The sequence below is a fragment of the Sapajus apella genome, unplaced genomic scaffold, assembly GCF_009761245.1.
Source record: "Sapajus apella isolate SASKATOON/1434 unplaced genomic scaffold, GSC_monkey_1.0 scaffold51, whole genome shotgun sequence".
NCBI classification, from domain to species: Eukaryota; Metazoa; Chordata; class Mammalia; order Primates; family Cebidae; genus Sapajus; species Sapajus apella.
In genome coordinates this window covers 6,041,510-6,054,773 of record NW_022436991.1, presented here as the reverse complement: position 1 = coordinate 6,054,773, position 13,264 = coordinate 6,041,510, and the positions used below count along the sequence as shown (strand labels likewise).

At 39.1% G+C, this 13,264-nt stretch overlaps 1 protein-coding gene across 6 annotated transcripts in view; it reads left to right on the top strand.

Moving 5' to 3' along the window:
* The window catches only part of SMG1 (SMG1 nonsense mediated mRNA decay associated PI3K related kinase), a 116,163-nt gene that overhangs the window by 31,490 nt on the left and 71,409 nt on the right, over positions 1 to 13,264 (top strand). For 5 of the 6 annotated variants that reach the window (XM_032242809.1, XM_032242806.1, XM_032242805.1 and 2 more), the window contains 7 exons: positions 1,599 to 1,762; positions 2,666 to 2,821; positions 6,540 to 6,676; positions 8,276 to 8,334; positions 9,777 to 9,990; positions 11,626 to 11,751; positions 12,155 to 12,227. In XM_032242809.1, the coding sequence (XP_032098700.1) occupies positions 1,599 to 1,762; positions 2,666 to 2,821; positions 6,540 to 6,676; positions 8,276 to 8,334; positions 9,777 to 9,990; positions 11,626 to 11,751; positions 12,155 to 12,227 (929 nt within the window). Of the gene's footprint in view, positions 1 to 1,598; positions 1,763 to 2,665; positions 2,822 to 6,539; positions 6,677 to 8,275; positions 8,335 to 9,776; positions 9,991 to 11,625; positions 11,752 to 12,154; positions 12,228 to 13,264 lie in introns of those variants that run through there. The other variant, XM_032242810.1, reaches the window with a different exon arrangement.

The following is a 13,264-nucleotide window of genomic DNA, read 5'->3' as shown; positions in this document are numbered from 1 at the left end:
ACTTGGGAGGCCGAGGCAGGAGAATTGCCTGAACCCAGGAGGCGGAGGTTGCGGTGAGCCGAGATCATGCCACTGCACTCCAGTCTGGGAAAAAACAACAAAACTCCGTCAAAAAAAAAAAAAAAAAAAAAACCCAAACAAAATAAATATAGTATACAAACACTGCTGTCACTTTTACACATAGAGGGAGGGGCAAAGGGTAGAGGAATAGGTTAGTTTCTGGCCTTGCCAGTGTCCTAAACTTTTCTAAAAGATTATGGGTTCAGAAAGCATTTTTAGTAAATATCATAGAAGTTTTTTTTTTTTATTTTTTTTTTTTTTTTTTTTTTTTTCTCAGAAAGTTGTTCCTCTTAGGAGAAAATCAGTCGAAGAACTTACTTAGATTTTTCATATGCTACAACAGAGTATTTTGTGTTTTCTTCTTGGTAGTTTGTCATTGATGGCTGGAAGAATAAGACTCATGAGAAGTCTTTTTTTTTTTTTTTTCCCCCCCGAGACAGAGTCTGGCTCTGTTACCCAGGCTGGAATGCAGTGGCATGATCTTGGCTCACTGCAACCTCTGCCTCCCGGGTTCAAGCAGTTCTCCTGTCGTAGCCTCCCAAGAAGCTGGGATTACAGGTGCCTGCCACCACACCTGGCTATTTTTTTTGCATTTTTAATAGAGACAGGGTTTTACCATGTTGGCCAGACTGGGCTTGATCTCCTGACGTTGTGATCTGCCTGCCTCAGCCTCCCAAAGTGCTGGCATTATAGGTGTCAACCACTGTGCTGGGCAAGAAGTCTTTTAACTCAGCTCTGTTTTACTTATGAGGCAATTGAAGCATAGAGCAGATACTTAGATAAGGACATGCTTTTACCCTTGGCTGTACCCCACTTGTTTGCTTATATAAGCATCAGGTATTATTCTAAACAATACCTAAATTTTAAATAGATTATGAACCACAACTTTCCATTATAGATTTTGGATTTCTGATACCTTACTTTTTATTTTCTTAAAATGTCTTCTTTTTTACTTTTTAAAATTTTGATTGCTACTTTTTACAGTTAAGGCATCTTCAGTGAGGCCTTCAATACTACAGTACCTAAATATAATTAGTACTTAGAACATCTAACTTGGTAAGACATTGCTCCTCCCTGACATGCTGCCAGTGTTTTTTATTTTTATGACAGGAAAGACTGAAATTTTTTGACTGATTAACCCACTCGAGGTGGGAGAATTTAGAAAGAATTATTCTTACTATCAAGTCATGTGAGGAGAACTCTGCACCAGAGTGACCGATTGTCTCGTTTTGCTTAGGATAGGAGACTTTCAGTGCCTAAAACCAGCAAAGTCACCCTAATCCCAGTAGTTATTTATATTTCTGAACGAGTCTTTAGAACAGAAGAGACTGAAAAGTTGGCATTTCATCCATTGAGAATCTCTTCCCAGTGAAAGACTTCTTATTAGACAGCTGAATGCTTACGTATAATGTATAGTACCTATTATACTAAATATAATAGTAATGGTTAAATGTAAAAGTTGGGAGAAGAGAGAGGCTTGTATAAAGAAATATTTGTGTTATTTGAAGTTCTAATCTTATACTTTTCTCTTTTTATAGAACTGATAGTGCATCAGCCGACCCAGATAATTTAAAATATTCTTCATCCAGAGATAGAGGTGGTTCTTCCTCTTATGGACTGCAACCTTCAAATTCAGCTGTGGTGTCTCGGCAAAGGCATGATGATACCAGAGTTCATGCTGACATACAGAATGACGAAAAGGGTATATATATTTTCCTATTGCTACAAGCATGTTTTTTTTTTGACCTATGTATCCTACCCTCCTGCCTTCCTACACCTCAACTTTATCACTTCTAATATGTTTAAAATATAAATAACAAATGCAGTGTTATTTCTGAAAACTTCATAGGAAGTTTATCTGTTTTATTATTTTTAAAATTTGAATTTTTTTCCCCTACATAATTCATAAATGCAGCTTTCTTACAAAAGAGATACAATACTGTTTTTGTTTTCAAAATATTCAGCTAAGGTTGACGTTCCTCCTGGCTACTGTCTCTCCTCTAAACTTCAAGGAAGTTGTTTTTTTTTTGTTTTTTGTTTTTTGTTTTGAGAAAGCGTTTCGCTCTTGTTACCCAGGCTGGAGTGCAATGGCGCGATCTCGGCTCACCGCAACCTCCGCCTCTTGGGTTCAGGCAATTCTCCTGCCTCAGCCTCCTGAGTCGCTGGGATTACAGGCACGCGCCACCATGCCCAGCTAATGTTTTGTATTTTTAGTAGAGATGGGATTTCACCATGTTGACCAGGATGGTCTTGATCTCTTGACCTTGTGATCCACCTGCCTCGGCCTCCCAAAGTGCTGGGATTACAGGCTTGAGCCACCGCGCCCTGCAGGAGGAATTTTTTAAACAAGGTGCAAAATTAGATTTAATTCAGTTTTCATTTTTCTGCTTACTTTCCAATGAAGGGATCAAAATGAAATTAGTTTAACTTCTAAAGTATATTAAAAAGAAATCAAAATGATTGCAAGGCATACAACACAGGAAAAAGGTAGGAGAAGCAAAAACTGGTTGAGTTGCAGATTGAGTGATTAGACCCTGAGCTATCAGGAATTGACTGAATGAAACAAAGAGCCATATTTAAATAACGTAAACATTGCCGTTTGTAGGTGGCTACAGTGTCAATGGAGGATCTGGGGAAAATACTTATGGTCGGAAGTCGTTGGGGCAAGAGCTGAGGGTTAACAATGTGACCAGCCCTGAGTTCACCAGTGTTCAGCATGGCAGTCGTGCTTTAGCCACCAAAGACATGAGGAAATCACAGGGTAAGCCTGGGAAAATGGGGACCAATCACATACACCTTCCAAAGACTCGTATCTCCTCTTACCCTGGATGCGTCTTACAAATGACTTTGTACAGGCATGAGTTGATTAGTTTACTGTGCAAGTCAACTACTGTGCAGTTTGACTATTCTACTCTATAGGTAAAAATTGTTTGTATTCTTTTCCTGTGAACTATTAATTTCCCATTAGAAAGGTTATAATACATTTTGAGTTATATTAAAACAGGATTAGAAGACTGGATAAGATTTTACAGAAAGGGTTTGCCCAGTTATCATGGATACTGAATGTATAGTGTATGTGGACTCTTAACTACAGCAAGTCTTGGGCCTGTAGAGGATATGGATGTATATATAGAGTTGGTACTTTTCTGTTCTTTTTTTCTTTTTCTCAAGTTCATGGTACACGTGCAGGATGTACACGTTTGTTACGTAGATAAACGTGTGCCATGGTGGTTTGCTGCACAGATCATCCCAACACCTAGGTATTAAAGCCCAGCATCCATTAGGCTATTCTTCCTGTTGCTCTCCCTCCCCCTGGCCCCCAGAGTGGACACTTTTCTGTTTGTTTTGAGATGGAATGTTACTCTGTCACGCAAGCTGCAGTGCAGTGGCGCAATCTCGGCTCACTGCAACCTCCGCCTCTGGGTTCAAGTGATTCTTCTGCCTCAGCCTCCCAAGTAGCTAGGACTACAGGCAAATGCCACCACACCTGGCTAATTTTTTATTTTTAGTAGAGATGGGGTTTCACCATGTTGGCCAGGCTGGTCTTGAACTCCTGACCTCAGGTGATCTGCCTACCTTGGCCTCCCAAAGTGGTGGGATTACAGGCGTGAGCCACCACGCCAGGCCTTTTTAAAAAAAATTTTTTTTGAGACAGATTCTAGCTCTGTTGCCCAGGCTAGAGTGCAGTGGCACAGTCTCTGCTCACTGCAACCTCCGCCTCCCAGGTTCCAGTGATTCTTATGTCTCAGCCTCTAATTTTTCATTTTTAGTAGAAACGGGGTTGTACCCTGTTGACCAGGCTGGTCATGAACTCCTAACTTCAAGTGACCTGTCTGCCTCAGTCTCTCAAAGTGCTAGGATTATAGGCATGAGCCACTGGGTCCGGCCTAGATGGGCACTTTTCTAAAGTTAAATACACTGATACCATTTCTGCTTTATAACGTAGCCTCACTGTATAGGTGAGTCCCTTGAAAGTTCAGAGGATTAGAGGTAATGATCATTTTTTTCCATAAGGAGAAATTTATCAGTAAAGCTGTGTATGAAATTCACATTTCTGACTTATGGACTTTGTCAGATGTAATTACTTTTTGGATATTTAGTTTTTGGCCAGTTTTTTTTTTTTTTTTTTTTTTTTTTAAATTTGTTTTTTGTTTTTTTTTTTTTTGGCAGTTTTTTTTTTTTTTTTTTTTTTTTTTAAACTGTGTATGTGCTCTGTGTATCTTGGTGAAAATCTTTGTGCCTGTAGCTTTTATTGTTGGTATATAACTTTTAAAAAACTGATTTCTTTTTATAAGTTTTCACAAGTGGAATGATTAATTCAAAGGCTATACTATTTCTTAATAGAGTTTTTGAAGCTTTAGACTTACAATATTATAGAAGCTAAACAGTGACTCTAAAGCTATTTTGTACAATTCCTTTTCTCCAAAGGCTCAGGGTCATGTAGTTTACTAGTGACGGAGTTGTAAATAGAGCCTAATTTCCAAGCTGGTAACTTGATGACATTTTTGGTATCTATCCTTATTGAAATACTCTGTGGGTTAGGGATTTGTAAAAGTCCTATTCTCTCATTGTTGTTTCTTTTTCCTCTTTATTTTTTTTTTTAACTTTTAAGTTCAGGGGTACCAGGACAGGTTAGTTACACAGGTAAACTTATGTCATGAGAATTTGTGGTAGAGATTATTTCATCACCCAGGTATTAAGCCTAGCACCCATTTGTTGTTTTTATTGATCCCCTTCACCCTTCAGGAGGCCCCAGTGTGTGTTGTTCCCCTTGTAGTTTTTTCTTTGTTTTTTGTTTTTTTTTTTTTTTGAGACGGATTCTTGACCTGTTGTCCAGGCTGGAATGCAATGGCAAGATCTCAGCCCACTGCAACCTCCACCTCCCGGGTTCAAGTGATTCTCCTGCCTCAGCTCCCGAGTAGCTGGGATTACAGGAGCGTGCCACCACACCTTTAGTAGAGACGGTGTTTCACCATGTTGGCCAGGCTGGTCTTGAGCTCCTGATCTCATGATCCTCCTGCCTTGGTTTCCCAAAGTGCTGGGATTACAGGCATGAGCCCGGTAGCGGGCCTTGTAGTTTATTATAATTTTTTCTCACACCTTAGAAATGAAACTGTCAGACTCTTTGTGATTTGTTGTTTATATACATATTGGCTAATTATGGTAAATAGCACAGTTGAAAACATTTTGTAAAGATTTAGTTCATTTTTTTTTTGTGAGACAGAGTCTCGCTCTGTCACCCAGGCTGTCATGTGGTATAGTGTGATTTCACTGCAACCTTTGCTTCCCCGGCTAAAGCAGTCCTCGCACCTCAGCCTCCCAAGTAGCTGGCATTACAGGCATACAGGCATGTGCCGCTATGCCCCGCTAATCTCTGTATTTTTTGTAGAGATGGGGTTTTACCATGTGCCCACGCTGGTCTCAAACTTCTAGGCTCAAGTTATCTGTCTGCCTTGGCCTCCCAAAATGCTGGAATTACAGGCAAGAGCCACCTTGCCCAGCAAAAATTTAATTTTTAAAGGCATCTTTAATGTACTAATAGTATTCACTATGTTTGCTTGTTTTTGTGATTAAAAAATAAAGGGGAGAAAAGTTGTGGTTTGCTACTTTTCTAGTGGAGGCATACCTTGCATGTGGTAAATGATAATTAGACATTCATTGAACTAAATATGTGATTGTGGCTTCCTAAAACTTCATCCCAGAGAAATGATGGTAATGTGAATAAGACGCTTTCCTCCAGTGGGATACCTAAGTGATAAGTAGAAGCTTGTATCCTGTTTTTACCTGATTGAGACTTTATCTGTATGCCGTGGAAGTTATTTAATTTACCTATACCCAGGCTCTTTACCTGAATGTTGAAAACAGTTTGGAATGACTAGAAGAAAGTTGTTCTTAAGCCTTTCTTTTTTCTCTCTCAGCCTGTCCTGTTGAATGAGCTGTTCCGTTGGCCTAGGGCGATTCATTTTTTACATCCTTCAGCGAATATTTTTTTGAGGGTCTGTTATGTGCCAGGCACTCTGCTGGGACTTAGTATATAGAGAGGAACAAAAGAGTGATAGGACCTATATTCCCTGAGCTTTTATTGACTAGTAAACTATGACTTTGATGTAATTTTATTTGTGAGAGAGAGTCCTGCTGTGTCACCCAGGCTGGAGTGCAGTGGGGTGATCTCGGCTCACTAGCTTCTACCTCATGGGCTCAAGTGATTCTTCTGTGTCAATCTCCTGAGTAGCTGGGAATACAGGTGCACACCACCTTGCCTGGCTAATTTGTGTATTTTTTTTGTAATGTCTGTGGAGATAGGGTTTGGCTATGTTGCCCAGGCTGGTCTCAGACTCCTGAACTCAGGTGATGTACCCTCCTCCCAAAGTGCTGGGATTACAAGTGTGAGCCACCATGCCCTGCCTGATGTAATTTAAAAAATTTGAAAACTTCTATGCTTGTTTATACTCAGTGGACAACAAAATGTTTATTCACAGAGCGATCGATGTCTTACTCTGATGAGTCTCGACTGTCGAATCTTCTTCGGAGGATCACCCGGGAAGACGACAGAGACCGAAGACTGGCTACTGTAAAGCAGTTGAAAGAATTTATTCAGCAACCAGAAAATAAGCTGGTAAGTGTAGTATATTTGGAAATAATGAAGATTTTTGTGTTTCCATAATAAAGTAGATAGTGCCACCTCAAATAGCTTAAGAAGGGGGAAAACCTGTATTATGATGATCTAGAATTTCGTGTTAATACTAATTTTTTTTTTTTTTTTTTTGAGACGGAGTTTCGCTCTTGTTGCCCAGGCTGGAGTGCAATGGCGCGATCTCGGCTCACCGCAACCTCCGCCTCCTGGGTTCAGGCAATTCTCCTGCCTCAGCCTCCTGAGTCGCTGGGATTACAGGCACGCGCCACCATGCCCAGCTAATTTTTTGTATTTTTAGTAGAGACGGGGTTTCACCATGTTGACCAGGGTGGTCTCGATCTCTTGACCTCGTGATCCACCCGCCTCGGCCTCCCAAAGTGCTGGGATTACAGGCTTGAGCCACCGCGCCCGGCCTAATTTTTTTTTTAAGACAAGGTTTTGCCCTGTCACCCAGGCTGGAGTGTAGTGGCACAATTATAGCTCACTGCAGTCTCAAACTCCTGGATTTGAGCTATCCTCCCACTGTAGCCTCCTGAGTAGCTGGGACTTCAGGCATGCACCACTATGCCTGGCTGAGATGGAAGAATCTCTTTAGCCCAGGAGTTTAGTGTTGCAGTGAGATATGATCACACCTCTGCATGTCAGCCTGGGCAACAGAGGAGTCCTTGTCTCTTAAAACAGCAACAGAAACACAACAAAGTGTAGGAAGGGTTACAATTTTTTCTCCACTTTATATACTTCAGTTTTAAGAACTTGATATGGGCCAGGTGCGGTGGCTCATGCATTTAATCCCAGAACTTTGGGAGGCCAAGGTGGGTGGATCACGAGGTCAGGAATTTGACACCAGCCTGTCTAACATGGTGAAACCTAGTCTCTACTAAAAATACAAAATTAGCTGGATGTGGTGGCGCATGCCTGTAATCCCAGCTACTTGGGAGGCTGAGGCAGGTGAATTGCTTGAACCTGGAAGGTGGAGTTTGCAGTGAGCCAAGATCATGCCATTTGCATTCCAGTCTGGACAAAAAGAGTGAAACTCCATCTAAAAAATGGGGAAAAAAACAAATGCACTTGATATGGAGTAGGAGAAAATTAATGAAAATGGTCTAGTGAGGCAGATGACATTTGGATCAAAGCAAGTTTCTCCTTCTTCCAAATTTTATTATGAGAAGTTTCAAATATATAGCAAGTTGAAAGAGTTTGACATTGAATCTGTTATACCCATCATCTAATTTTTGTCATTAACATTTTACCCTAAATACTGCTTTGTCACATATCTCTCCATGTATCCCTCCATCATCAATCAGTTTTTCAAATGTATTTCAGAGTAAGTAAAACAAGGGTTTTGAGTTTATTTTTTTGTTGATGATCATAACTCAGTGTTTCCAATGGGTGAATTTCTTTCACAGTCTGAAAGGAAACATGGCATTCCTGATACATGCTCATGGGGACTGGGAATAATAAGGAAACTCAAGTGCTGTTGAATTAAAATTTGGAAAGACGACAAGTTAAAAAGTACATAATGCTATTCTTAAAATTATAGGAATTTGAAGTGTTTATAAATAAATGTGTTTTCTTTTAAAGGTACTAGTTAAACAATTGGATAATATCTTGGCTGCTATACATGATGTGCTTAATGAAAGGTAAGTAACTAATAATGGTTCAGTTTAAATGACTTTATATTTTTAGAAATTACTTAAAAATACACAAGAAGACAAACTCATTGGCTTTATTTATGGACATCTATTGATTTCAGTAGGTCCTCTTGTCATTTCTGTCTGTATTATATATATGTTAATTACCATTGGATACAAATGGAATGCATTTGAAAAGGAATACTTCGTGTGTGTATGTGTGTGTGTATGTATATATGTATGTACGTATGTATGTGTGTATGTATTTTTTGAGTTGGAGTCTGACTCTGTTGACCAGGCTGGAGTACAGTGGTGTGATCTCAGCTTACCACAACCTCTGCCTTCTGGGTTCAGGCAATTCTCCTGCCTCAGCCTCCCGAGTAGCTGGGACTACAGGTGCACACCACCACTCCTGGCTAATTTTTGATAGGGTTTCACCATGTTGGCCAGGCCGGTCTCAAACTCCTGACCTGAGTTGATCCACCCGCCTCTGCATCCCAAAATGCTGAGATTACAAGGGTGAGCCACCATGCCCGGCAGGAATACTTTATATGATTAATTTGCTAGTCTCACGGGTAATTGAGCACTTACTTGTGGAATGGCATAAATTCTTGATGCAGGCGTGAACGAATACAATTAGTTTTTGTAAACCAGAGAATTTGAAATTGCTTAGAGAATAGAGGTGAAAAGGAGCATCCTTCTTTGGGTAAGAGTGGATCCAAACCATCTATTCCCTGGTTACTGGAGTCTCCAGTCATTTTTTGTTAAGGTGATTCCCAAAGAATTGCAGTATTGGCAAGCATCTCAGCTTGTCATAAACCTGAGTGCTTTTTGATGATTTTATTTTATAGAGTTACTTATTAAAGTTATATGTAAATCATTCCTGTTATCCTTTTAAGTTGCTGTATTTGCCTAGTACCATTTTTTATTTTATAGTCATTACATATTAAATATTATATAGAATGTAGTTATGTGTAGTGTGTTTTATCCAATCATATGTTGCTGCCCTTTTCTGAGAGTTAATATAGTTTGTGATGGAATTTAGCATTTGGGGGCCTTCCCTCACTGTAAATAATTGATTTTGTAAAAAGAAAGTCTAATGTCAGACAGATACTTTTTGGCAATGCAGGCTAGACAGAACATAATATTTAGAGTGGAGAAAATTTCCACCTCTTACATAGTTTGAATAGAAATTTTAAAAACCATTTAAGACTTTATTTATTTATTTATTTATTTATTTTAAAGATGGGGTTTCACCATGATAGCCAGGCTGGTCTTGAACTCCTGGCCTCAGGTGATCCACCCACCTCGGCCTCCTAAAGTGGTAGGTTACAGGCATGAGCCATCACCACGCCTGGCCCTAAGACATTCTTTATAACATGTGTCACTCATGTCCTCATAGAAAACTTAAGTCTTTTGTGTTTGTTTTTTGTTTGCATTAAAATAAACAGTAGCAAATTGCTTCAGGAGTTGAGACAGGAGGGAGCTTGCTGTCTTGGCCTTCTTTGTGCTTCTCTGAGCTATGAGGCTGAGAAGATCTTCAAGTGGATTTTTAGCAAATTTAGCTCATCTGCAAAAGATGAAGTTAAACTCCTCTACTTATGTGCCACCTACAAAGCACTAGAGACTGTAGGAGAAAAGAAAGCCTTTTCATCTGTAATGCAGGTAAGAATGAAGGGCGAAAAATGCATAATGTGCTTGGGAAGAAAATTGTCCCATAACACATGTCCTTGGAGGGGAGCTTGAAGAAGGGAAACATAGAATTGGGATTACCTACTGATAGGAAATATGTCTTAGAAATTCCTCTTTCTCATTTTGAGTAAAGGCTATACCTTGAAGTTAGATTTGAAATGTTAGTTTTGAGATTTTTTTCTGTTTTGTTTTTAGAAATGTTTTTTGAGGTTGTCCAGGACGAGAATGATTTGCAAATTTGGAAATAGGAACTCCACTAGGAATGCTGGATAGAAGAATGCTTCACATTTGTTGAGAGAGACGAACTAAATATCACAATTCCTTTCTGAGCCTTTTGGTTTGATAATGTGCCCCAAATTCTTATTCCAAATAGCATAAGACAATTATGTGTAAATGAATACTAGCTCTCATTAGTTTTATTTCACATTTGTGTATCTGAATATATTTAAAAAATCATTCTTTTTATTTTTTATTTTATTTTTTTTGATATGGAGTCTCGCTCTGTCATCCAGGCTGGAGGGCGATGACGTGATCTTGGCTCACTGCAACCTCTGCCTTCCCGGTTCAAGCGATTCTCCTGCCTCAGCCTCCTGTGTAGCTGGGATTACAGGTGCCCACCACCACGGCTGGCTAATTTTTGTATTTTTACTAGCGGCAGAGTTTCACCATGTTGGCCAGGATAGTCTCAAACCCCTGACCTCAAATGATCCATCCACCTCAGCCTCACAAAGTGCTGGGATTACAGGCATGAGCCACTGCACCCAGCCTAAAATGATGGCTTTCTGATTCTAGCATTTCTTTTATAAGATTGCTATGTAAAGCAGAGCTTTTCCTTTTTAGGGAAAAGTGTTTTTTAACAGTTGCAAAATATTCTGTCAATGGAATGCCATATAATTATTTATTATTTTATTTTATTTTTGCCATATATGTATTTTAAAAATTTATGTATAATGGTAACATGAGCCTGCATGTTATTCATGTGTGGTGCCATACTTCTTTAATTCTAATTTGAAGCAAGTGCTAATATACTAAAGTATAAATTATATAAAATTTGCTTTATATTTTAGTTTGGAAAGTAGTTGTTACATTTCATAGAAAAGTTTCCCAAGTCCATTTTACTTTTTTACTTGAAATTTAATCACAGGTAGAGTCTTAAAGAGAGCGTTTGACATAATGTAAACAGATGTTATTAAGGACTAATATTAACTGATGTTCAAGGACTAATATTAACAAACATTAAAGAAGAGAAAACAGAATTTCATTTTAGCCTAACATCTTAGTGGAGTGAAATATTTTCAATTTATTTTTTATATGTATTTATTTATTTATATTTGAGATGGAGTCTCGCTCTGTTGTCCAGGCTGGAGTGCAGTGGCACGATCTCAGCTTACTGCAACCTCCGCCTCCTGGGTTCAAGCGATTCTCATGCTTCAGCCTCCCAAGTTGCTGCGATTGCAAGTCAATTTTTTTTGAACTAAAACTAATCAGAATCTATTTTTCTTGGTCATATACTCAGTTGTTCACAGTCACTTCATAAAAATGAATCTAATTTGCTTGTTTTCTCCCTATTTTGTAGAATATTCACAGTTTGTAACTTTTATTTTTAAGCTTGTAATGACCAGCCTGCAGTCTATTCTTGAAAATGTGGATACACCAGAATTGCTTTGCAAATGTGTTAAGTGCATTCTTTTGGTGGCTCGATGTTACCCTCATATTTTCAGCACTAATTTTAGGGTGAGTTCCTCACTCCCTTGTTCAGATCATGGGGTAAGGGGGATGATTGCGTGTGTGAGAAACTGGGGAATCAGTTGGAAAACAGTGCCTCTATTCCTTTGAATATAATCAGTGATATTTGAGGGTCCAGGGTTGAATGCTGCATTTTTATTAAAAAATGTCATCTGCATTTTTCTTTCTGATGTTTATACTTAAAATATTTAATGAAAATAAACTATTTCATTGTTGTCAGAAATGTACTTCTTTTATTTTCCTGCCCCCTCTCCCCTTTCCAAGTTTCTAGAATGTCAAGTAAGTAGAACAGAGATGCTTCTTTTAAGATCTTTTGCTGTGAAATGGTCCACAGGTGAATGGCAGTAATATCTTAAAATGATTGGCCCCCTCTCTCTTTGTTTCCATCAAGGATACAGTTGATATATTAGTTGGATGGCATATAGATCATACTCAGAAACCTTCGCTCACACAACAGGTGTCTGGTAAGTCTTGGAGCCTATACCAGTCATTTAAATACTGTTGGGGAGGAGCATTGATCCCCTAGTGATCACGTGTCAATACCATTTCTTTAATGATCCAAGAAAATTAATTGCTTCAGAGAAATGTTTTATTGTAAATGCACATTATTTGTTAGCTAAATATATCTTGTTTTTTGAGACGGAGTCTTGCTCTGCTGCCAGGCTGGAGTGCAGTGGCGCTATCTCGGCTCACTGTAACCTCTGCCCTCTGGGTTCAAGCGATTCTCCTGCCTCAGCCTCCGGAGTCAGCCTCCGGAGTACCTGGGACTACAGGCACGTGCCACCATGCTCAGCTAATTTTTGTATTTTTAGTAGAGACGGGATTTCACCATGTTGGCCAGGATGGTCTCGATCTCTTGACCTTGTGATCCACCTGCCTCACCCTCCCATAGTGCTGGGATTGCAGGCATGAGCCACTGCGCCCGGCCCTAAATATATTTTTTCAGAGGAAATTAGTAGTAGATGGAGAGAGTAAGTACACATAGAAGTTACCCAAGTTATTTGTAGTTTGTACTGGTAGGAAAATATATGGTAAGAGTATATGGTAGTGGCAATACCCTGAAGTGGACAATGGAAGATCCTACTTATTTTACTTTTTGTTGTTTCTCTGGCTATTTTTTTTTTTTAAAGTGAAATACAGGAGTAATTTGGAGAATTGTCACAAATGAGAAATGATGTTTTTTCCATTTTTTTTTTTTTGGAGTTAAGTGAATGACTAGCATGCCTCATTTGCACATTTCAGCTTGTTTCAAGTGTCATAGTTTCTCATAACTTACTTGGTGCCATAAACTTTTGAAAATAGGGTATTCAGGTGATAGTGGTATGTTTCATTTTCACTGAGGAGGTGAGTAGACACCTTTGATGATTAGATGTGGACCTGGGATTAGCAAGGCCAATGGTAGATTGTGGCATTTTAGTCTTTTTTTTTGTTTTTTTTTTGGTTTGTTTTGAGACTGGGTCTTACTCTGTCACCAGGCTAGAGTGCAGTGGCGTGATCTTGG